General features: G+C 37.1%; 2 protein-coding genes across 3 annotated transcripts; one reads left to right on the top strand and one right to left on the bottom strand.

Annotated features, from left to right (window-relative positions):
* Nucleotides 1–1,953: 1,953 nt before the first annotated feature.
* Nucleotides 1,954–4,294, top strand: LOC112557875 (transmembrane protein 107-like). Of its 2 annotated transcripts, none has more exons than XM_025227970.1 (4): nucleotides 1,954–2,358; nucleotides 2,732–2,799; nucleotides 3,395–3,495; nucleotides 3,662–4,294. In XM_025227970.1, exons 1-4 carry the CDS (start codon nucleotides 2,257–2,259, stop codon nucleotides 3,823–3,825), a joined length of 435 nt encoding a protein of 144 aa, XP_025083755.1. In that variant the 5' UTR covers nucleotides 1,954–2,256; the 3' UTR covers nucleotides 3,826–4,294. The 2 variants fall into 2 exon arrangements, with proteins under 2 accessions (XP_025083755.1, XP_025083756.1); XM_025227971.1 differs by having other exon boundaries at nucleotides 1,955–2,340.
* A 762-nt stretch (nucleotides 4,295–5,056) lies between these two features.
* On the bottom strand, nucleotides 5,057–16,189 carry LOC112557873 (protein DDI1 homolog 2-like). The gene is made up of 8 exons (XM_025227957.1): nucleotides 15,827–16,189; nucleotides 13,413–13,589; nucleotides 12,906–13,032; nucleotides 10,277–10,404; nucleotides 9,891–10,019; nucleotides 9,087–9,190; nucleotides 8,440–8,611; nucleotides 5,057–8,221 (listed from the first exon to the last, which is right to left on the bottom strand). The coding sequence occupies exons 1-8, from the start codon at nucleotides 16,095–16,097 to the stop codon at nucleotides 7,971–7,973; spliced, it is 1,359 nt and encodes a 452-aa protein (XP_025083742.1). The 5' UTR covers nucleotides 16,098–16,189; the 3' UTR covers nucleotides 5,057–7,970.
* Between the last annotated feature and the right edge of the window lie 6,372 nt (nucleotides 16,190–22,561).

Raw genomic sequence — 22,561 nt, 5'->3', positions numbered from 1 at the left:
TTCAAGCGCGTTTGTGTCATGGAACTTCTGTGGTATGTTTTGTTTGTTTTAAGCAGAAAAACTGCGTGGAAAAACAAAGGTAAAGATTAATTACGCCTACTCACCCAACGGCTCGTGACACGCTTTGTTCTATCTCACAACAAACGGGGAAAATACGCTGGTTGCTAACCCTCTTCTAGACACCACGCCAGTTTACACACAGCACGTGGCAAACCCCCGACTACTCCCAGAGACGGCACAGGTCTCTCCACCACCGCAAAACTCCTCTTCCGCCCCGCCTCCTCCAGTCCTTGTCAGGTTTCTCTAGGCTTCGAGAAACCTCCAGAACTTTCCCTACCCACAGGACCAGCGTCCGCGAGATTATCCACGTTACAAAGAGACACAGCCCTATACCTGAACTTGGTGTCCGCACACCCTGGGAAAATAGCCCATCCACCCCAAAGAGAATCAAAGAGACCAGAGAGGAAGGACGCAAGGCTACCCTATAATTAAGGCCATAAACTGGCCAGACCACCGTGGCCAGGACGAAACTAGTGGAATGGCCGCAGGCCACCCCTTCCTCGCTCCGCTACCCGACGGTGCTGAGCCAGCGATGCACACGTTCTATGGCCATCTACCAAACACGACACATATATACAAACCAAACAGTATAACACAATAAATTTGAGTACCAGCCACAGTCGTGATGATAAAAGAGTGGTGCCCTTGTGTAGTTTTAGAAATGTTACTTATGCACTTCCCCCTGAGTCGTAGATTGCAATAATACAGTCTCTCTGTCTCTAAAGAAAACTACCAATATAGAGACTCAGAGTCTTTGCTTTACTTAGGTGAAGTCAAAGCCGTCAATTCGCACAAACCGTTGGTGTCTAGTAAGATGGAATCCTCGTGCTTCGCTAGCTTTTCACAAAGTGTAAGGGTCCTGTCTGATTGGCAAGACTGGGGTATTTATGCAACTAATTCGTTACTGGCTTTTGTGTTCCCCATGGCCAATGCGGCCCCTTCGTGTAAGCGATAGCAGATAATTTTAGGGTGACAGCGAGTGGTGGGGATGTTTATGTTGTCAACGAAAACCGCCAAAGAAAAGGAGTCGCATTATGGGGGGAGGGAGACCACACTCGATGTATCGATGTACTGTCCGCTGCTTTCTTCGCTGAGGCTTCAACACAGCCTGCAATTAGCATGCAAAACAATACCAACGAATGTCCCCGATCTGATCGTCAGAGGTGTTAGAGCCTCCACTTGCCTCAGGCCCGCTTTTTGACGTGATGACCGTTCCTCTCTACGTTCCCCTACCTTTCTTCAGTTCTTTGCTCTTTGTGAGAATTACGTTCAAATATTGGGGGGGGGGCAAAAGATATTCCTGCCCCCCCTTATTTCCTTGGGGGGCGGCTGCCCCGCTGCCCCCCTGGTTCCTACGCCACTGATTTGTTCTGGATACTCTAATAGGAAAGTTTGTGCGTGCTGTTAGAGCTTGATGCGTGTTGAATGTTCAACGAATAATTATGTCAAGAAGTCGCTTTCAGAAAAAGTGTCGATCATTATAGTTTTCTTTTCTCTATCTGAACTTCTAGAACCTAATTTGATGAGTTATCCTGTTTTAAATGTTTCAAAATGCCATATAGCATTGAAACTATATACAAATTAATCTACTGTGTCCCCTCCCTTTCAAATGCCTTATTCATCTCGACCACATCATTCCCAGACGTCATCCCACAGACGAGGTAAAGGCATTATAAGCGAGCTGCATTCAAATGCTGTACTGCTGAGTATACTATAAATATTAATGGACACGCAGGGTGATACCGGACGTCGTTTAACATTCAGTGCATGTCTGCTTGATGATCCACGCACCTCGAGATCATCAGCTGCATATTTGTGTTCACACCCTTAACCGCGCTACTAATCTGTCTCCCACATACGAGAACGCTTCCAGGGGACGATACTCTGCTCTCCTCGCGTCTGCGCAACCGCACCAAGCCACTACAAAAAATGGCGGTCTTCAAGTAGCAACATGCCGCTAGCGCTTGGTATTTCACAGTATTCTGAGAAAGGCGAACCTTGTTTTAAAGTGTTTCGACTCTAGATGTCAATCTTCAACACTTCCAACAGTTATTTTTTTCAAGCGAAACTAATCTAACCCAGTTGTCGTCTTTACTGAAGTCACACACCTGTGACAAACAAGCACTTATGTGCATCTGTGAACATCATTTAGCAGTCTTCAGATCACTCCAGTAGTTCTGACACTAGATCAGCAAAATGAAGCTGACGGGACTTGTTCCAGCGAGATTTTTAACTATCGTTGCTCATCTCATCATTGTGATTGTGATATTCTGGTCACGGGTTAGAGCTTTCTCCAAGGTCTTTTTAAAAATAAAATAAAGAATTCTAGTTTCTCACTTATTTCCATTGAAAATTATGTAAAGAAGTTGCATAGCTTTGATGTTCTCAATGTTTTAAGATTGGTACAAAGATTTTGTGAAATCGGAGCTTTATTCAGAGGTGTTCATATTTGTCAGACATGTTCTATAAAATATTGAAAAGGCTATATATACTTAGTCTGCTTCTTAGTCTTTTATTTACTGTTCAGTGTTGAATATAGCATAAAACAGTAAAGTTGTAGCAGTTTCAAGAATAAGAAAGGATTGATATTTCTCAGTAGCATGGAGATATGGTTATTATGATTTAGCATTACTTTTAATAGAACAATATAATAAATGTGTATATGTTCCAGGATGAGAATGTTCGAATGTGCCTCCCAGAGACGTATACCCAAGATGACTATAATCAGAAAGATGTTCAGTAAGAAAGGATTGATTTTTCTGTTTGTTTAGATACAGCCTTGTATTTTACATATGGATGCTTGCACTAAATTTTGCCTACAAATTCATTTAGTTTTCCATAATGATACCTATTTGTACATGTTTGTGCCTGAAAAACAAGAAAGGAATATAATTTAGATAATGAAAATTGTTGTAATAAATGTCAACATTGAAGACAAAAACTGTTTATAATTTTTTTAATGCTAGTCCTTTTTTGCACCCTTCCTTTTGCAATACCATGTTACTCTTCAGCTCTTGTTCTTGTTATTTGGTTCCTCTTTGTTTTCTGTATTTGATTTTATTCATCATTTAGTACGGTTGTTTATCCTTTTATAGTTTATGTTATTTGTTTTCCTGTCCCTCGTATGCGGTCCATGTTTCGTTCTTGTTCTTAAGCTCTAAGAGCATGCTTCTTAGGAGTGTGAATATACGTTTTACAAATTTTACATTCATTATAATTGAAGGTTTATCCCAACCATTATATTATGTACTTAGCATTAATACAGACATTGCTTTTCATATAACTTTTCAGATATTTCCCACTATAATTAAAGTTGTCTTTGCATTTGCTGCAGGATGATCATTGGCTTGTCTGTGACCCTGGGTCTGTTTGTGCTTGAGCTCATTGGCTTTATGGGTGGCTTAACCATGTTTTTTCCATTCCAGAGTCTTCTCTGTATCCTTGCGTGAAGCTTACATGTTGGTCTTTACTTTATGTATATCAATACAGAATTATAGCACGATATTAATGTCATCCATTTTAGTTGTTTAAGTCTGTTTTTTAATTATTCCTCCAAGATGCATTGGATCTCTTTTCTGATTGCTACCTTGACTACAGTCAGCAACTTTTGCACACACAGGAGCAGCAGTGGCGCTTTCATATTTCCTGTTTGATGCATGGCCTTGTGACTGGTACTGGTATATTTTTGGCTTCTGCAGTGCTTTCCCAGCTGTTACCGAAATTATCACAATATTGGGGATTTTGTGTTTCAGAAAGGGTCTGTAAATTGTCTCCACCTTCTACAGGGTTTTGTATATTTGTTGGTACATTTAGTTTATGTGTGTGTGATGCGCTGTCAAGTATGGTTGGCAATTGTAAAAAGATTGAGTTGCACAGTACCCCTTCAAATCACTTGAGATAATTTGAGGCACACTTCCAGTTGTAGTTGTTGACAGCTTTCTGACTTAATATTGTAAAATAAATTGGGGTTTTTTTTTAATGCCTGTGAACCAATAATTAGAATAATTTTAAGAACTGTGATGGTGATTTTTCTTCCCTCATAAAGTAAGGATCATTAATGTCAAGTAAATGATCATGCAACACATGTCTGCTGAGAGATACTTTTCGAAAAAAAAAGAGAAATACTTGCAAGCTTGTACCAATATCATCATGACTTGAAATGTGATAATGTCCGTCCAATTTGAGTTTTTCTTGTATCATGAATATTTTAGAATAAAATGTTCTACTTTTTAAATTTTTTTGTTATTCAATACCATGAATTATGCACAAAATATAGAGTTTCCTTATTTTTTCTTAAATTGCAAGGAAACTTACGTTTTAAATCTTAATCTGCCTCAGGGTTTAAGGTCTAATGGGGAGTGATTTTTATTTCTAATAACTGGTTAAAGCTAAGAGAAGCAACTGTTTCCAAAATATGGGTGAATATTCACTAAGTCATAGGTGGGAACCAAACTTTATTCTGGGACTGAAGTATTGTTAGACCTAGGTGACCCCACACCAATCTTTTTCACTGTCATTTACCCCACTCCACCTTTCAGCTGTCATGCTTGTTGGGCCCCACATTTGTGTGTATGAGCTGTTGATCTTAATGTTCTTGTGAAGAGCACATCTTCATAGACACCCAAGCTCTCTAGGCAGAATTTCAAAGCGCTTTATAGCTGCAACCTCATGATATTGTGGGTGGCGACAGCTATAACGATTGCAAATATTTGAAACTTGCTATACCACCCTTGATGGAATCATCTTTCTGGTATTCCTCATTCTTATCAAGTTCATTTCCTCACATTTTTTCACTGCCTATCCATTTCCTTAGTCATTTAGAATTTTATTCTGTCCCAGGTCCATCTTGAGAATTTTTCCTCAGGACAGAAAACTCCCCTTCATACACTGAGCATAAAAAAAAGTTACTGTATTCCATTATACCCTTCATTGTAAATCCAAGGATAAGAACAATCGCATATTTTTACTACCATGCATGCATAAAAAAGATTTTAGAGACAAAGCCAACATTTTATTTTCACCAAAACTGAGCAAGTAAGAAAATCAGGCATGCAGGTTATGTGCACGAAAGAGGTGGCAGTGTTTTCAAGTCATAGAACTCAAGCTACTATAGAGACCCAATTACCTGTTTGTCTCGCACACTCCCACAACCATAAGACTTTTCTTATGCAGGACAAAAATAAGATGTTTGCCTTTACTCAAATCTTACCACAGACATATTGCAAAACATCAATAGACACTTTAGTGAGTGAAAAACACACTAGAACACCTCTAAACATGTGAAGTGTTGACCCTTTATCAGCATTCACAACAAACTTTGAAAGACTGAACTTTAAGCTTATGATGAGAAAAAAATGATTCAATCCAATGGAGGGAGATGAGGTGCACATAAACTGCTTGGCTACCCAAATGGTTCTTTTCCATCTGGCCTGACCTCCCTCTACCAGATTGAATCCATTCTTTCCTGCTGGATAGTAAAAGTTCTGCCTTTAAAAATAAAATGTAGAGGAATGCTTATAAGATTGCCATATACCTTCGATCAAAACTATCAGTTCAGGCAAACATTTGTAAATAATTTATAAAGTTTCAAAACTCATAATAACACCTAAAATTTAAGGGACCAAAGCTTTGTTCAGATTTTTTTAACACAATGTGACAAACAGCTCTTTAATACTATTATAATAAAATGTTTATATTATAAAAATAACATTGTCTTAGAAAATAAATCATGAAAGCTATTTTTCTGGTACCTATTATCCAACTGGCAGCTTATAAAAGATATTTTTCTAAACCTTTTCTTAAAACCAGATTTCAACAGACCCTGCTGCTTGACTTACAAAGACAAGCTCTTCCATTTATTCTGTACGAGTTTTAAATCTGATTAGGATGCATTAAAAAGCCAAAAACCACAACCATGAAGTGGCTTTGATAACATGTTAAAAAGTCTCCCACTACCTTCAACCTTCCCTGATAAACCAGATTAAGATCTAAAGATTTTTTCCCATTAAGATTCAAAGACTCAGCTCACTGCCAAGGAACATATGAGAAAGCAACTGCAGAATGTCAAAAGGGTGGAATATCTCATCATCTTCACACCAAGAAAAAAGCTACTAACATGGATTGAACCTTGCTTCAGTTTCTGCTCTTTGCTCAAATGTTGGCTGTCATGCTCTGAATAAAAATGAGTGTGCTGGGACTCGCTTAAAAAAACAAACAAAAAAAAAACAAAAAAACAGCAGCCTTAACAAAAACAAGACATCAGTGTCTCAGTTCCACCATTACAGACAGAAATGTCCATGTCACATCAACTCAACCCCACCCACTCCTTTTGTTGTCTTGTAATACCCCATAAAGTTAGAAGAAAACGAGATAATGCCAGTTTAAAGCCAGTGCACCAGTCCTGACTCGAGACATACAAAGGTTTTACGGAATGATTCCACCTGACACACTGCCAAAATGCAGCTTGGTACAAATTATGTCTAGTATTATTTATTGGACAATGTGACCCAGCAGAAACTGCACATTAACTATTGCATGAGCTGCAAAGCAAAATTGCTGGAGGTACTCCTGAATTTTTGCAGCAGCATTCAGTCCCTAGCCCTACTTAACGTTAGCAATCAGGACAAAATCCTTTTAATAAATGAAAAAATCTGTGCTGTGAGAGTTTATATGGGTAACCGTTTTTCTGGCAGTACCAAAACCACACCACTCACTGCAGCTCTAGTCAAAATGAATTTGAAGTAGCATCTTGAATTGCCAACAATTTATAAATGTGTTCTTAATAAATGTGTTCTTAGAAAAAGTCTTAAGGGGGCATCTGAATAATAAACTGTTTTCACCTGGAAGCTTAAATCAACCCATCCTGATCAAGGAAACAAAAATCTGGCATTACTACAGGAATTCATCTTTCTTTTTTGATATGCCTGTTAAGTTTTGCTTTTTTCCTATCATATTCTGTATTATGTAGAAGTCGTATAGCCTGCAAAAACTTGGCATGATTTCTTGTTCTGAGCATATAGGCTGTGACACCATCATCCCAAATATTTGTAATGCTCTGGATATTTTTTAAAAGTAGCTATTAGAGAAAATAGAGCAAATATCTTTTGCCTATAAACATTGGGTTTTTTTTTTTTGTTCAACCAAAGGTTATCATGGATTGTATTGCCAAATAGTCTTGTTTGTACAAAGTTCAGGGAAAAACAAAGCTTAGTCTTTGTTACTCCTCGAGGAGCATAGGGCCGCAACAAGAGGGAAAACATGCTGTTTGTTAAATGTTGCCAATTCTGTTTAAGTCTTTTTCCTAAAATTAAACATTCTTGCATTTTATTTTTCAATTCCCTTTCTTCAGAGGTATCTATAATCAGTTGTCTTTTTTGCCTCAAAGATAGTGCATTGTTCAGGCACAGCTCATCACACAAAGGCAATACTTGATAATGCATCTTCTTTTTAATCATTATTTCTTACTACCCAGGGCTGCATCATTTTCAATAATACACAATTTAGATACTACTGAAGCAAATTAAAGTTTTTAGAAATAAGGTGTACTTCCAAAGATGTATGTCACTTTGCACAAAAAATATCCAACTTTTAATATTTGAAAATAAAGTCAGCTGAGACAGGCAATAATTATTCCATTATCAAGGGCAAAGGTTCTCTTTCACAACCTTTCCTCATTTCAGCAAGTTGAATTTGACCTACACCCTTTACCCGAAGACCTTGTGTATTAAATGGTAGCCAGCCAGCATCATTTATACACTGTTGTAGTCATGATAAGTCATGAAAATCTGTTCACATCATCACAACAGAATGGAAAAAGCTGGTCTATGAATGCACTAGGCCACTTTTCCCAGCTTCTGTGTATATCACATACATTCACTCCCACACGCACAATTACACAGGTACATGCACTTTTAACTCCAATTCAAAGATTTGGCTAATAAAGCTGCCAAGGCCTGATCAGCATTACCATGTGCTCGGCGAAGTTCTTCCATCACAGCAGCTCGAGAAAACCCATAATTCATAAGTTTGGCTATGGAAGATTCTGAAAATGTCAGTGTGGATGCAGAAGATCCAGAGTGTGAAGGGCCTGGTACTGGTTGTTGCACTGACGTTGAGGCACCAGCATTTACAGAAGAGGCTCCTGCTGGCTGTGGCCTTGAGCCTTCCACCAAAATAATAATACTGGTATTATGAACCTTTTCGAGTTCCATACTTTACTTTTTCAAAAGCTATTATAAATTTCAAAATACTGCAGTTAGTGATACAATATCATTGCAGTTAACTATCCAAGAATCTTCTAAGAATTATAGACTATAAAAAACACTTCTGCAACACTGAAAAACAGTGATGGAGATAACCTCTCTCACTGTCTAAACTTACCAGCTGTCTGTTCTGACTGCATTATTGCCCGAGCCAGGTCTTGGTCTTCGTCTGTTGAATTGTGATTCATGTTCAGGCGAGCATGAACAGGCAACTCAGATTCACTCAAAAATGGAGTTTCTGTACCAGTTGTCCCAAAGACTAACATGTTCTTTCGCAGATCAATGATGCACTGAGAGACAAGAACCAAACAAAAGGACTTCAAACACAAGTGCCAGTATCCTTAGTTCTCTGCAAACAAAGCTCTTTAATGGAGGGGAAAAAAACAGACAGACAAAGCATTATTGCATACATTATTAAGAAAATTGCTCATATGAACAATTTATTCTTTGTTTCAAAGTCATTTCAATACCTTTTAGTAACTTCTGCATTGCTTATAAACATTTTGCGTTATGTTTATTTTGTAAATTAAGGAAATTACTGATCTACTTGACAGTTTAGTCCACAGTGAGACATACAATTATAAATGCTCCTTTTTGCATGAACTATTATTACTCAGCAATATTCTAATCGTGAACTCAAAATGAATCCTTACAAGCTACTCTAACATCGCCTGAAATGCAAGTGTAAATGTACAAATATCCTATAACACATTTGAAGCCTCACATAATAAAAAAAATCTCCACAATGAACAGATTTTGACAAACCTGATGGCGTTTCAACATATCCAGTCCAAGCAACATGTCCATTGGCTGATCTTCTAAAATGGAGAAAGAAGACTGAAAGAAAACTGGCCCAATCTGAATCTGACCTGCATAGACGACCAGGAAAAATGCAAGTCAAAATCCCAGAAGCAAATTACCAAAACAGTTGCTGAGCTTTCGCATGCATCACAAAGGAATCAGTTTAAAACCAAGTTAACATTATCTGGCAATTATATTATCAAAAGCAGATACAGATCACGGTTCCCAGTCACTTAATCCCCAGACACTTCATCCCCGACACTTCATCCCCTAGACTTTTAATCCCCAGACACTTAATCCCTAAACTAAATCCTTAACTATAAAATTATGAAGTCAGCGAAAAATTTAATTGAAATTCAAATTCAAATCATGCTATTAACTTCAACGTCATTTGAACATCTACAACATTAGTTAAAGTTCATATAAGCTAGTAAATTTAATGTTCTTCAACAATATGATATGAAAATAGTTCTTGAGTGTCGGGGATGAAGTGTCTGGGGATTAAAAGTCTCGGGGATGAAGTGTCGGGGATGAAGTGTCTGGGGATTAAGTGACCGGACACCACAGATCACACACAGGTAAAAATGTAAGCACACTTAAAACTGATAAAATGCAAAATTAAACATTTTTATTTTACACAAAACCACAAGCTAAAAGCTTTGAGACTATTAGAACTGAAGTTTATCTTCCATGAGCTATAAAATTTCTGCCTTTTAGCTAAAGGTTGTGTCATGCAGCTTAAAACAAACACAATGAATTTAAACCTACACAGATGCACTCTTCCAATGATTTTCTGTGTTCCAACACCTTTAGCAATCCCTGCCCATCGGTGATCAACAAGCCGCATGATGTGACATCGTTCTGCGCATGCTTGACTCATGATGGTCATTTGTGCCCCTGCAATTAAGATATTAAATAGAAATCATGTGCATCTTAACTCAATGATACTGTGCAAGTTAATGACAAGTTATAATACTTTAAAATGACTTTGTTTACACATTTTTCTTAAACCTAAATTTTTAAAGAATTACATTGTTTTAATAAACACTGGTTCTGTAAACTTTATAACCAGTTAAGTGTTGTATGTATAGAATGTACAAAACCCTTAACCACAAACTAATTATACAGACTGCATTACTCTAAGCAATGTTTACCTGAGTCAACAAAAGCTTTGACAGGATGGCCGTTAACCATACAATCTATGTACAGCATAACAACTTGCCCGAAACTTTCAGGTGCAAACTCTATTGCAGTCTCCATGTTGGTCTCTACATTTTTCATTCTGAAAATAATTGAAAGAGTTGAACTGACTTAGTAACATTCCTAAAGCATTACATAAATAATAAACATGCAAACCACAAGGCCCATTTTAATTATCAATGTTTTTAATTTAAGAAGAAAACTTACCAAGACAGGCACCTACTTGAAAAAGTCTTCCACCTGACCTTTACAATATGATAGAAATGGCCAATCAAGTTCTTTTGTCATTCACCAAGTCTCTTAGCAGATGAAAATACCCTTCCTTTTATTGCTCATAAACAAAAGAAAAATTTTCTCCCAGTCCATGTTAGATTTGACCAAAAATTACTACATGCAGAGAAAGTGTAAGCCAAGACAAGGCCGGGACAAGTGCAATCTGACAGGACATCACAGAATTGCCCAAGTCACAACCTTTCCTGAGCACACAAATCTTCTCCAACATAAAAAATAACCACCATTGTTCATGCTGGGCATCTTTTCAAGATGCACCCCATGGGATGTGTATAAGACCTGAATCAGCTGCAGCATATCTAGCATACACTAAGATTCAACGAAACCCAAAACATGTCACCATCAGAACTGATTTTGTGTATATGCTTCTTGTTCTTTAAACTTAATGTCCTAACAAAATAGATCATCAGTGGTGGGTAGGGTGTGGTGCTGGCAATGCTGCTTATGCTTATCTTATATTGCAACACCCTTACTACCCATACACATGGCCACAAATTTAAAAAGGGCACATAAGGGCAACAGAAAAGTGACCAACATGATCAAGGCAAGTCATGACAAAACATGCTTTAAAAACAGTGGTTCTCAAAGTATTTCGGACCGCTGACCATTTAACAAAAGTAAAAAATATGGCAGACCACCAAGGCCTAAAAAAATTAGCGTCTCTGGCAATTTAACATCACTTTGCTGACATATGATGACTCAGCCGCGGACCACCTGACTTATGCGTGCAGCCCACACTTTGAGAACAGCTTCTTTAAAAGACAATAAACAGAGGGTGCATCAAACCAATGTTTATTTAAATGACATTCCCGCGTCATGCACAAACAATACTCTAAATGTTAGGTCCCCCCTCTCCCCTGAAAAGAAACACAAAAACCAAAGCAAATATATATCATTAATCTAGTGACATCTTATATTTGGAAACAAAAAGCATCATGCAATACACAAAGCTAAATATAAAACAGCCAAGAAAATAAGGGGAAAGGCCAGCCAGAAGACAAACTTTGCAGGGAAACAAGCAGCTTTTTCCATGCCACATAAACAAAAAGAGTGCAGATGTGCAGTCGCAATGCACACAAAACAAATGATGCCTGTGGGAACACAAGCTAGGCCGGGAGATGTGCAATTTGATTCATGCCACACACAAAGTTGCACGCATCCAGACCTTGCCTACATTTCCTGTCTGATTACTAGCTGTTTACAATCTTCTCTGGTACTGATAAAATTCAGGACATTAATTAAAAAAAAAGTGTAAAAGGCACTCTTCACATAACTGGAATGCATAAAGTGGGAAGAACAATGTGTGTCCAGTAGTAGATGTGTTGGCATTTTCTGTCAAACTCCTATGCTTGACTGATGACTGAGAGATGTCTGTTCATCTTTATATTGTTCTCCTTGAAAGGAAGTAGGATAAACCTATATTGTGCCCATCTGCTAAAACTGTTTCTTAATTTCAAGTCTCCATTCACAAATATTTTTCTCCCTATATGGGTTTAATGAATTTAAGAAGTTCATCTTGCTTTGGGGGTTGGCATGCAAAAGACTCTCCTTCCACCATCTTTTGTGATAAATCAGTTTCCCTTTTTCTGGTAAGCAGCTGCTAGGTGGACAAGGGAGTTTACCAGCTACAGGCCAAGCAAATCTAAAACCAAACCTTCTGCTTCATAGGTGAGTAGTTTAACCACCAGCCTCTTCCATTAATAATTAGGTGTAGCATTAGCATGTGTAAAAAAACAGAAGTGCTTTGCAACAATGGCAGTGATTTAAATCTGACAATACAGAGACATACAATCCCACAACAAATGTGTACTTTTCCTCTACAAGTCTAATCAACATATATTTTATTTAAAATAAACACACTAAAAAAACCCTAGCATGCTGAAAATAAAAACAGGTCTGCATCCTTTTACCAGATCTATAAGATTTACTCAGAATGGTGCTCAGTGAAGAGCAAGAAAAAGCCGGGACACGTGCAATTTGCTGATATGCCACAATGTTGCCCGCATCACAGCCTTTCCTGGATCATCTTGCTAGAACAGTGACCACATCATGCAGATTTTTATCTTGGAAAATGGGAGCTTACATCAAAGCACATAAATAGCAAACCACACAAAATGAAGATGGTTTCTGTCAGGATATTAATAAACGACTTTTGCTTCTAAACAGAACCCAAGGAAAATTCATCACAAAGAGTCATCATGATCTAAAGCAGCAGAAACTATGTTACTAATATAGATGTAAATAATTAGCAAACTAAAAATTACTAGATTACAGCCCATGGATTAATTTTACCTGATCTCTTCTGCAATGCGTTTCTGTACCTCAGGATCAAAAGGGTCTGCACTAAAAAGTGCATGGCGTTCTCTCTCAAGGCGCCTCCTCTCTGCCTGCTGCTCGTTAAACACTTTGCTAAATTTCTCTGAATGAGATAAAAAAAACAATGTGCATGCACATATCTTTTAACTGGAGAGATATATTTTGGGAAATGCATCATTAGGTGCAGCTGTCAATGTGCGAACATCTCATGGGACCACTGTTGGTGCCCGACTGTGTTTCAATGTAGAAAGTTTTCTATTCTGTGTTAAACTGTTGTCATTCAACACTTTCAAAATACGCATGAAAAGCAACAAAGCTGACTTGACTACCAGAAAGGCATAATGATCTTGCAATGCTCTAGAAATGACTATAATTATATATTCTACTACTACATTTCCTTCAACAAAAAAAATTGTAGTTGGCATATCATTGAAAACTAATGCAAATATTTCTTACATAAACCACTAGAAGTTTTACCCTTACCCGGGTCATTTAATGCTTCTGCCAGAGTAGGGTTGCGTTCTTTCAACAATGCAAGCTGATGAGGGTCTGCTAGAAACATTGATCTGATAGTTTCTGGGTCAGGCTCAGAAGAAAGTTGCTGCTGGCGTCCACTTATCCCTGGTAGCTGAATTGAGCTGAAGTCTATGTTAGGTAAGCCTGATGCCAAATAAAAAATAACCCACAACTTTATTTTCACAAATCACTTTCCATGTTAGTTTTAGTTAATTTTTGCTCTGGGAGATACACCAGCAATTAAACCAAAAATTATAAAAGTATAAGGAAAAGATCTTAAATATAGGTAACTTTCACTAGCAATCATTGTGATGTCTTTAATGTGCTTGCTTAAATGGATGTGTTATACTTCTGCTTAAGCTCAAATCATGAATCATTATAGTCAAGCTGAAGTTGTGGTCACTGGTTGATTTGAACATTTACCTATCTGACAAAGCTGACTCCATCACAACCCTTGTTCAATTCATCCACAACTTAATTTAATCAATTTGACTACTGGCCTCAGTTGATTTGACCTACATGTATGAATGTTACTACATTCCTTGCTTGTTGTATATAAGCAAAACTATTTTTTTCAATATAAATTGGTCACATAATATATGCAAGTCAGATGCCATCGTTATCAAATGAAAAATGGATGCTGTTCGCAGTAATGCAGCACATGGATACTCATGCATGAACAAAAAAATTTAAAAAAGCAATTAATGCAATCAGCATGATAAAGCCAAATTGCCCATGGCCACAAAATGGGTCTTTTAAGCCCATGAATTGTTTGTAATACTCCACACCATATCTTCTAGTCAAATTGGCTGCACATTAAGTTTGTGGAGACTAGCTTAAATGGATTAGAAGCTACTTCACTGTGATATGACACTATGACAAAAGTTCCCCTCTGGCCTAACCCTAACCCAGACTTACGATTACTTAAATCTTTATTTTTGCTTTGATAATCCTGAAACCATATCAATGGATGTATAAAGGTTTAATGAGATACCTATCATAATACAGGCTTTCTGTGTTGCTTTTTGTATGTTTTGTGTGTTTGAATGAATAAATTTGGTAATTGCCGAAGAAAAAAAAGACTGGTCGAGGGTGGGTCACTTTTGACATATATTCTATTCACATTACGAAGTTTTGAATATTCGGAGTGCACTGAAACTTTTCCCAAACAAATTTCTTTAATTTCCATACAAAAAGTATTTGTCAACATATTCCTGCAAAACAAAAACTGATGTGATCTGAATTCATACTGATGGGCATCATGGTACTTTGTCTTGAAATCACAGAAACTTTGTTCACTGCGATTCTTGCTTTTGTCTTGCAGATGTGGGAAGTCATGTGTAAAAAATGGTTGTCGCTAATTTCATTAAATATCCTCTAAGAATCTCATCAACATGAGCAGATTTACTGCAGTATATATTTTGGAAGACTTTCTAATCGTGACAACCATTAGATTTCACCAACACTGCTCTATATTGACTTTTTACATGCATAAGAATCAGATAAGCTGTTATCTTTTTAACTACATTTATGGACTTCATGCCACATAGTTCTAACAATTGTAGCAAAAAAAAAAAAAAAAGAATATTGCAATTAATTTTATGACCTATGACCCATTTTAGGAGTTGAACTTTTGTCCCAGTATCATATGTGAAAATACACCTCCAGCTTCTTTTTTTAACAAGTGTGTCATGATTCCTGGGCATATCGTGCTACATACAAATGAAAGTTGCATTTTAATATATTGTTCCTCCCCCCACCCTCAAAAAAAAAAATTACATCTTCAAACAGAAAAATTACTGGCCCCTGAATTTGTAATGCAGCATCGATTACTTATTACATTTAAAAATGCAATAAAAATGTGCAGAAATTTTTTATACTTACAGAGCTAATTATGATTTTTAACAAAATTACATTAATCAACATTTTTCAAAACGAAGTTTAAGTCATATGGAAATTGATACATTTTTAAAGCCCATTCAAAAACATAGTAAACATGCATCCATACATATTGTTAAATGATGCAGGTTTTGCACTAAAGAAAGTTAGTCTTACTTGCATAATGTTGCCTTATGTACTGCTATTGTTCACTATAAAAGATGAAAATATTCTTTGTTTCACTGCAGAAAATTTTATGCTGGAACTTGTGTTACTGTAAGAAATAAAAGAAAACCTTGTTAAAATTACAGTAACTCATTTCCCACTAGAACTGTGTATACTGGTAACATTTAGTATGAAAACTGCGTATCATATGTACTGAAAGCAGTCTTGACGTCGGAGATTCCCGATGTCGATGAGCACAACTCGGACTGACGAATTATTTTGAGAAAGTGAGCAAAGTCTAGGAAGTTAACTGTTAATCGTTTTTCTTCTCGTATCACCTGACGATTGACGATGTCCTCCCCAATCATGTCTCTGTCCAAGCTGCCCAGTAATTTGCTGTAAGAGAAGCATATCGCCATCGCCGATCCCGTACTGCTTCAAAGTTAACCTGTCATCGTACAGTGGTTGCCCCTTCCAAAGAATTGCGATTTCGTGCGCGGGAACACCGACTTCTAATTCACACAGTGCTTTGAAACTCGCCAAATCTAGATCTTCTCCAACCTCCAGAGAAAAAATTTGGTCTGAAAGCGTCGTGACAGTCAACTGCATTGTACGTAACGCTGTTTGAGCAAACTTACGAAGTCCGTGAAAAGAAAGGAATGTGTTGGAGCGGAAGTCCTACAAAGGGAGATACTTCACGACTTCCGGTTACGTGGTGACAAGAAAAGGTGAATAAAGTGAACGATAATCAGCTTTCGAAATCACAACTATTTTTGTATCTTTCATTATTTAATATATTAAAGACTATTTAGTAATAATTATACTTGTGTTTCAAGTATGATTTGGAAAGGTTTGAATTAAAAAGGACCACCGACACGTATATTCAGTCAAGTTAAATAAACTTGTGATTATCAGTATCGTAAACGAAATAAAACCGTCGTTGAGACATACCAAGTCAAGCTTTAATTTTCACAGGGACATGTCTTCTGCGCTTCGTAGATGTAAAATCTTGCTATCGTAAGTCATTGTTGTCCTCAACCTTGCGTTCTTTGAGTCTTTTTTTGACTAATGTAGTCTTATGGAAAGGATTTAAAAAAAAAAAAATCGATTCTCTGAGTGGGAAAGCGAGGTCAAATATTTGTTTCGATCGTTTCTGCGTTTGCTATCATATTGGTTGTGTAGACGAGTACGAAAACCACTGGAGAAAGGGAAACAACCGTCCTATATAGCCATCGCAACAAAGGAAGTCGGAGTTCATATCCATGCGTCTGATCCAGTCCTGCAGGCTGCTCTTCATACGTCTAAATGTCACTTTTCTCCAAGTATACGCTCCGAATGAGACTGCACTGTCCCAACACTGGAGGCCATGTGAGTTTTGCAACTTTATCAGTCAGGACTTCTGTTTTCTGGACTGATATCACCAACACAGGAAGACGTGGATGATCCAGAACAGACTACATATGAATGACAACAAGTCTAAATTGGTACTGACTTGTCCCCAAAATTGTATTGATCATCCTTCCCTTCCTTATACTTTCCATAACCAGCTTATTTATTCCTTTCTTTGCTTCTGTCCTCTATTTAGGTTTCATTCTTGATTAGAGTTTGACTTTTTGTCACATTTCTCAAGTCTGCAAACCAGCTTATCTGAAACCACCAACACTCATTGTGTTCTCGGGGATCTGCTATTGCAATTCCCATTGGCTGGCTCTCCCAATCTACTTGATAGTCCAGAATGATACTTATCTGCAGATCAAATTCCTATTATTTGCTCTGCTTGCTGGCTGGCAATCTCTGATCGTACAGTCTATAAGCTCTCCACTTTGACTTATTCCACAGTTTCTGGTACAGGTCCTGTATATCTCACCAAGTCACTCCTATCAACTGATTCCTCCATCTTCTGACACCAGACTTCTTTGAATCCCACTAAGACAAAGACATATGGTCTTTCTCCTATCAAGCCCCATGAACTTGAAACAAATTACCTATCAGCCTTCATCATGCTGATTCTTTTGACCACCTTTAAGATAAAACTTAATGTGTTTTTTTTTTCAAAACCAATGACTTCACCTCTCCATGTCCTGACCATACACTGGCATAATGTATTCTGTGGGTGTCTGTTTTATGTGTTCATATGTGTATGGATTTAAGTTTACAAGTTTATTTAGAATTGGCCTGTTCGTAGTTTTCTAAGACTGCTGAAGGAGATTAGCAGTCAGAGGCTGGCAAATATAGCCAAGAGGACTCATAGTAAGAGGCTGGAAAATATAACTAAGACTGCTGGAATAAGGTAAGAAGGATGTAATTTCGGTAATAAGAAAAATCTGTATATCTGATTATTCTGTTTTTAATTTTTCTTGCCAGCATCAAATATTCTGAACCATTTTTCAAATTCATGTGTGTCTGCTCATTAAGAAACAGTCACAGGTGTGATTTCTTGCATTGACATTGCAGAAATGCTGAGTTACAGAAATAAGGCACTTGAACAGAGATATCAAAGACCATCCCACTGATTAGAGGGGAATAGAGCTTGAGTTGTATGCCATTTATGAACTGCCTTTACTTAACTGGGTGATGTGGATATTTTAGTTTCAGTTAAAATGAGTCCTGGGCTTGATAAAGTCACAAGACTAAATTTGAAGCTTCCCCCAGTTGTGGTGCAGCACATTGATTGAAAGAAATTAAGTGCTGGCCTCACATATCTTAAAATAAAATTTATTCCAAAACCTGAATAAGATTTTATCATGCACCATCCACTCCTCCCCCTACACATGTGCAACACAACAGCAAAATGGGATTTTCCATGAGGACCAAAGGCCTTTTTTTAATGCATATTAAATGTCTTTTACATTTGACTTTCTATAATGCAATACTTAGAGAGTCATCTATAAAAATATGTTTTGGCTGCTTCATTACTTGATAGGTTTATGCACATACAAGAAGAAGAAAACAAAACGTTGCAATGCATAAGGGTTTTCTCATGCTTTTTTTCTGTTATATACATGTCTGACTGTTGTATAAACTTTAATTATACAAAGCTGTATACAATATATGTTACTACAAGAGGTTCAATTTTAAACTCCACAGAAAACAATACAAAGTGTGGTCATGAGATAGCAACAACGTTGGCATTGAAAAATGAAAATGTTAAAAGCATCTGTTTTTACTTTGAAAGAAATGACTTCAGGTTATCACAAGTGCTTTTTTAGTTTTTCTCTGTGGTGGCTGGGAGCTTCATAAACATTGTGTTATTGTCTAATTAAAGTTTGCTCCATTCTGAAATGCATTAAAATAAAAGTGATAGATTATAGCAACATATACAATATCAACAAATAAGGGGAGTGCCTTTCTTGTGGAATATCAAAAGACTGCAAACAGAGAATAGGTTACATTTCTGCACCTTTAGTTTAACCCAAAAACTTATGATGAATAACACCATCATTCAATCTTAGCTTAAAAAATTAACATGATCAAATTCCTGTCTTCCTTTATCTGCAACTATTTATTTAAAACTGAGTTAACTATATTAGTGCCCTCTAAAACCATCCCAGTTTCTCATCCGGCCCTCTAGAACCATTCCAGTTTCTCATCCGGCCCCTTGGGAAAATTAATTGCCCACCCCTGCCTTAGCAGGTCACAGGATCACAGCAATGAAGGCTAGACTTCTTTCTTATAGCTTGTTATATTTTGCAGTGGCCAAAGATTAAATTACACATGTAGGCTCTAATGGCCTCAAGTATTGGGAAATGAAGGAATGGTTCACAAAGTATTTTATACTACTAGTCCTCAGTCACATCAGTTTGTCAAAGGACAAAGCATCAACATCTAGATACACTTGTATGGTGTATGAAGGCTGTTTGCTGTATCTTATAGGTATAAGATTGACTATAAACTTTATTTATTGTGATATAGTAGCAAAGCAAGGAATCATTATTCTAAGCACAATAAATACTGCATTACATGTATTCTAGAAGATTGATCATAAAGTTTACACTGAGATAATGCACTAGAAAACGGAATGCATTCAATCAGCATATTAATAAATTACAGTCTATACAGGAATTTGAGAGGTGTGAGTGAAGGTGGAGAAATGTGGTCAAAGGCAAATGCATGATGTTAACAAATATGAAGAAAGACCACCTGAAGTGAATTGAGAAGCATACTCCTCTTTCAAGATTTAATATAGAAGAAAAGTAATATTTGAACAAAAACTTGAAAAGTGTTTAGTCTGCAAAGGCTGCATCCCTACTACATGAACTCGAATAAAATCTACAGACAGTCCATGTACATAACATTACATAAGAAAACTCTTTAATTTTTTCAGTTACACTTGCGGCATTATGAAAATTCGCATAGCTGTGATAGAAACAATTTTTACACAATGATTTGGCCAGTAAGATTCATGTGGCAAAGAAGCAGCTACATACACAGGAAAGCAAGCAAGGAGTCGCTGAACTGGTTCTGTCACGGAAGCTGATCTTTGTAAAGGCATTCAGGGGCCATGACCAACACATCAAAGAACTGTGTTCAGACTCACTCTCAGAATGCTCTAGGCAACAGCTGAGCATTCAAGAAGAATAAACTTGCTCTGCCTGTCATCAGGAGAAAGGAATGCACATTACTTAGCTCTGCTTCCTCACCCTCTAGATGTGTGAGAGAAATTGTTGCTTTAAGCTGCAAGTTCTGTTGAATAATAGCAGCGCTAACTGCCCAAACACAGGGTGCTCAAAGCTGATAGTGAAACTGCCTTCACACGTTAATAAAAAAAAACCAAGTGCTGAAATACATGAAAGACTTGGAAGTCAGCAAAGTGAATTTGCTGAAATGAGTTACCTGAGGTTTAAACTTTATGTATGGCTCATTAATTGATGCCTTCTCTCCACATGAATTTATATCACACAAGATTTGTTTTCCATTCACCTAAAATGCAAGCTCTCTTCACTCTTTGTCCATCTCAAACACTCTAAGATCACTTTTCACAAAGAACACATAAACAATAATCACCTACATATCCAACAATTAAAAAGAAAAATACTGCCTAAATTCGGAGCAGAGTGAAAGAACCACATGTTAGTCTCCAGAAGCATCAGCTCCTACAAATGTACCAGCTATATTTTTCAAAGAAAACTGGTTAACTTAACTAAATAGCAGAAGATAATATTAACCTATACTTAAATACAATCATACGAACCAACCAATATTAAGTTGAATGCTTCTAAGTGGTCTGTGAAAGGTACATGTCCAAAGACTGTCTAATCCAGGTGGGACTCACTATGCCAATGTGATGTGGTATCTAGCCACACCTGGGAGGGCCAAACATGAATTTTCAAGTTGCATAATGAAATAGTGGCCCCAATTGCAGTTGAAAGGCTGCAGACTGCACCTATACTGATGGCATTCACCTGTTCAACATTAGTACACTACCAGGGAATACAATGCTTTTGAGACAATTATTATTATGTCTGTGTATATATTTTTCAAAGTGTTCACCTATCTTTGATGGCAAGATAAAGCAATAAATCAACTTTGATTATGTAAACCAGAACAAAATTCTTATCATAGCATAACAGTATCATTAGACTAATGAGCCATACTGATTGATGAGCCATGCTGACCTTCAGCATAGTTATATTCTTTATTGAGATCACTTCTTAAATAGTAAAGTCCCTCTTCTAGTAACTGTGAGAAGAAAGCACTCTCTCTTGTCTCACACATATGAATGCACACTCACTCTTATGGAGGAACTTAAAGAAAAAAACATGGAGTTTTGACTTTTGCCCACAATGAAGGATGCTCTACTTTTTTTTCAGTTTGGTAAATTTATCCCATGCCAATCCTAGTAATAGAAAACAGGAGTGTGAAAAGAAATTCCTTCTTTTTTTGCAAGCTTACTAGATTACTGTCTCATATTTTTGTTGAATTTTACACATTCTATCTGCATCCCAAAAGTCTGTCAAATATCTTCCCTATCACAAATGCCTTTGTGGTGGAATGTACAATCATAATGGGAATGTACAAAAATATGTACTATGGCAAAAGAAATAAAGATATCAATGGGTGATATATTAAAGTGGACTGCACTACTAAGGTTTATGGAAATATCTAAAAAATATATAAATTATGAGTCTTAGTTCATAGCATCAATAAATAGATGATGTGAAAGCTTTCAGATGAATGATCTGAACTTACGACCCAGTGTTAAGTGGACAAACAAATGACTCATGATATCTAACATACGTATAACTCTTTTCTAAAATATCATGTGGGTGTTCAAAATTTCTAGATTATTCACAAGTCACTGTTCTTGTCATGAAGTGTTCAGGAAGTCTCTCTGTTATATAATTTACGTGCATGTTCATATCCAGCTATTCTTGGGGAAGCAGATAGCCGAGTGGTTAGAGCGCTGGTATCCGAACTGAGTGAGCACTGGTTCAATGCCCTATTTGTGCAGCAAACTTCCTACCAGTAAACCCAGTTGGCAGGAATGGGTACCTGACTCTTTGGAGGGTTGGGAAAGGTAAGGCAGCGAGGGAGAGGAAATGGGCAGATGTTGATGAGAAAAGTGAGGTCTCTAACACCTCACCCCCAACGACCTGAATAGGTAGGGGATGGCCTCTACCTATCTAAAGTGGTATGAATACCAAAGCAAATCCTGCATAACAAAAGTATGATGTGTTAGGGAAAACATTAATCCTTCTACTTTCCAATGAATTTTTCAGATGTCCAGTACTTGATAACATCCCACGCTGCTAACATTCAGAAAGTGTACTCATTGATAAGAGAATAATTACTGATTGTGTACTATCTTGAGACTCCAAAAACACTCATTGCAAAGTACTCCCTGCACATACAGAAACAAACACATCCTCTCTTTAAGCTATGGTTGTCATGATTAACAACATTATCAACCTACAGTTAGACTTACAATTTATAATTAACTGAGCTGGCTGTCATAGGTTCTTACATAAATGCAAAAATTGAAAAGTGTCATGCACATACAAGCCAGCACAGGTTTATTCCTATATAGTTCATACACACAGATGTGAAAATATTTATAGCTATAGCATTGATTC

This window comes from Pomacea canaliculata, linkage group LG2, assembly GCF_003073045.1.
Source record: "Pomacea canaliculata isolate SZHN2017 linkage group LG2, ASM307304v1, whole genome shotgun sequence".
Taxonomy (NCBI): domain Eukaryota; kingdom Metazoa; phylum Mollusca; class Gastropoda; order Architaenioglossa; family Ampullariidae; genus Pomacea; species Pomacea canaliculata.
This window is presented reverse-complemented; position numbering and strand designations above follow the sequence as displayed.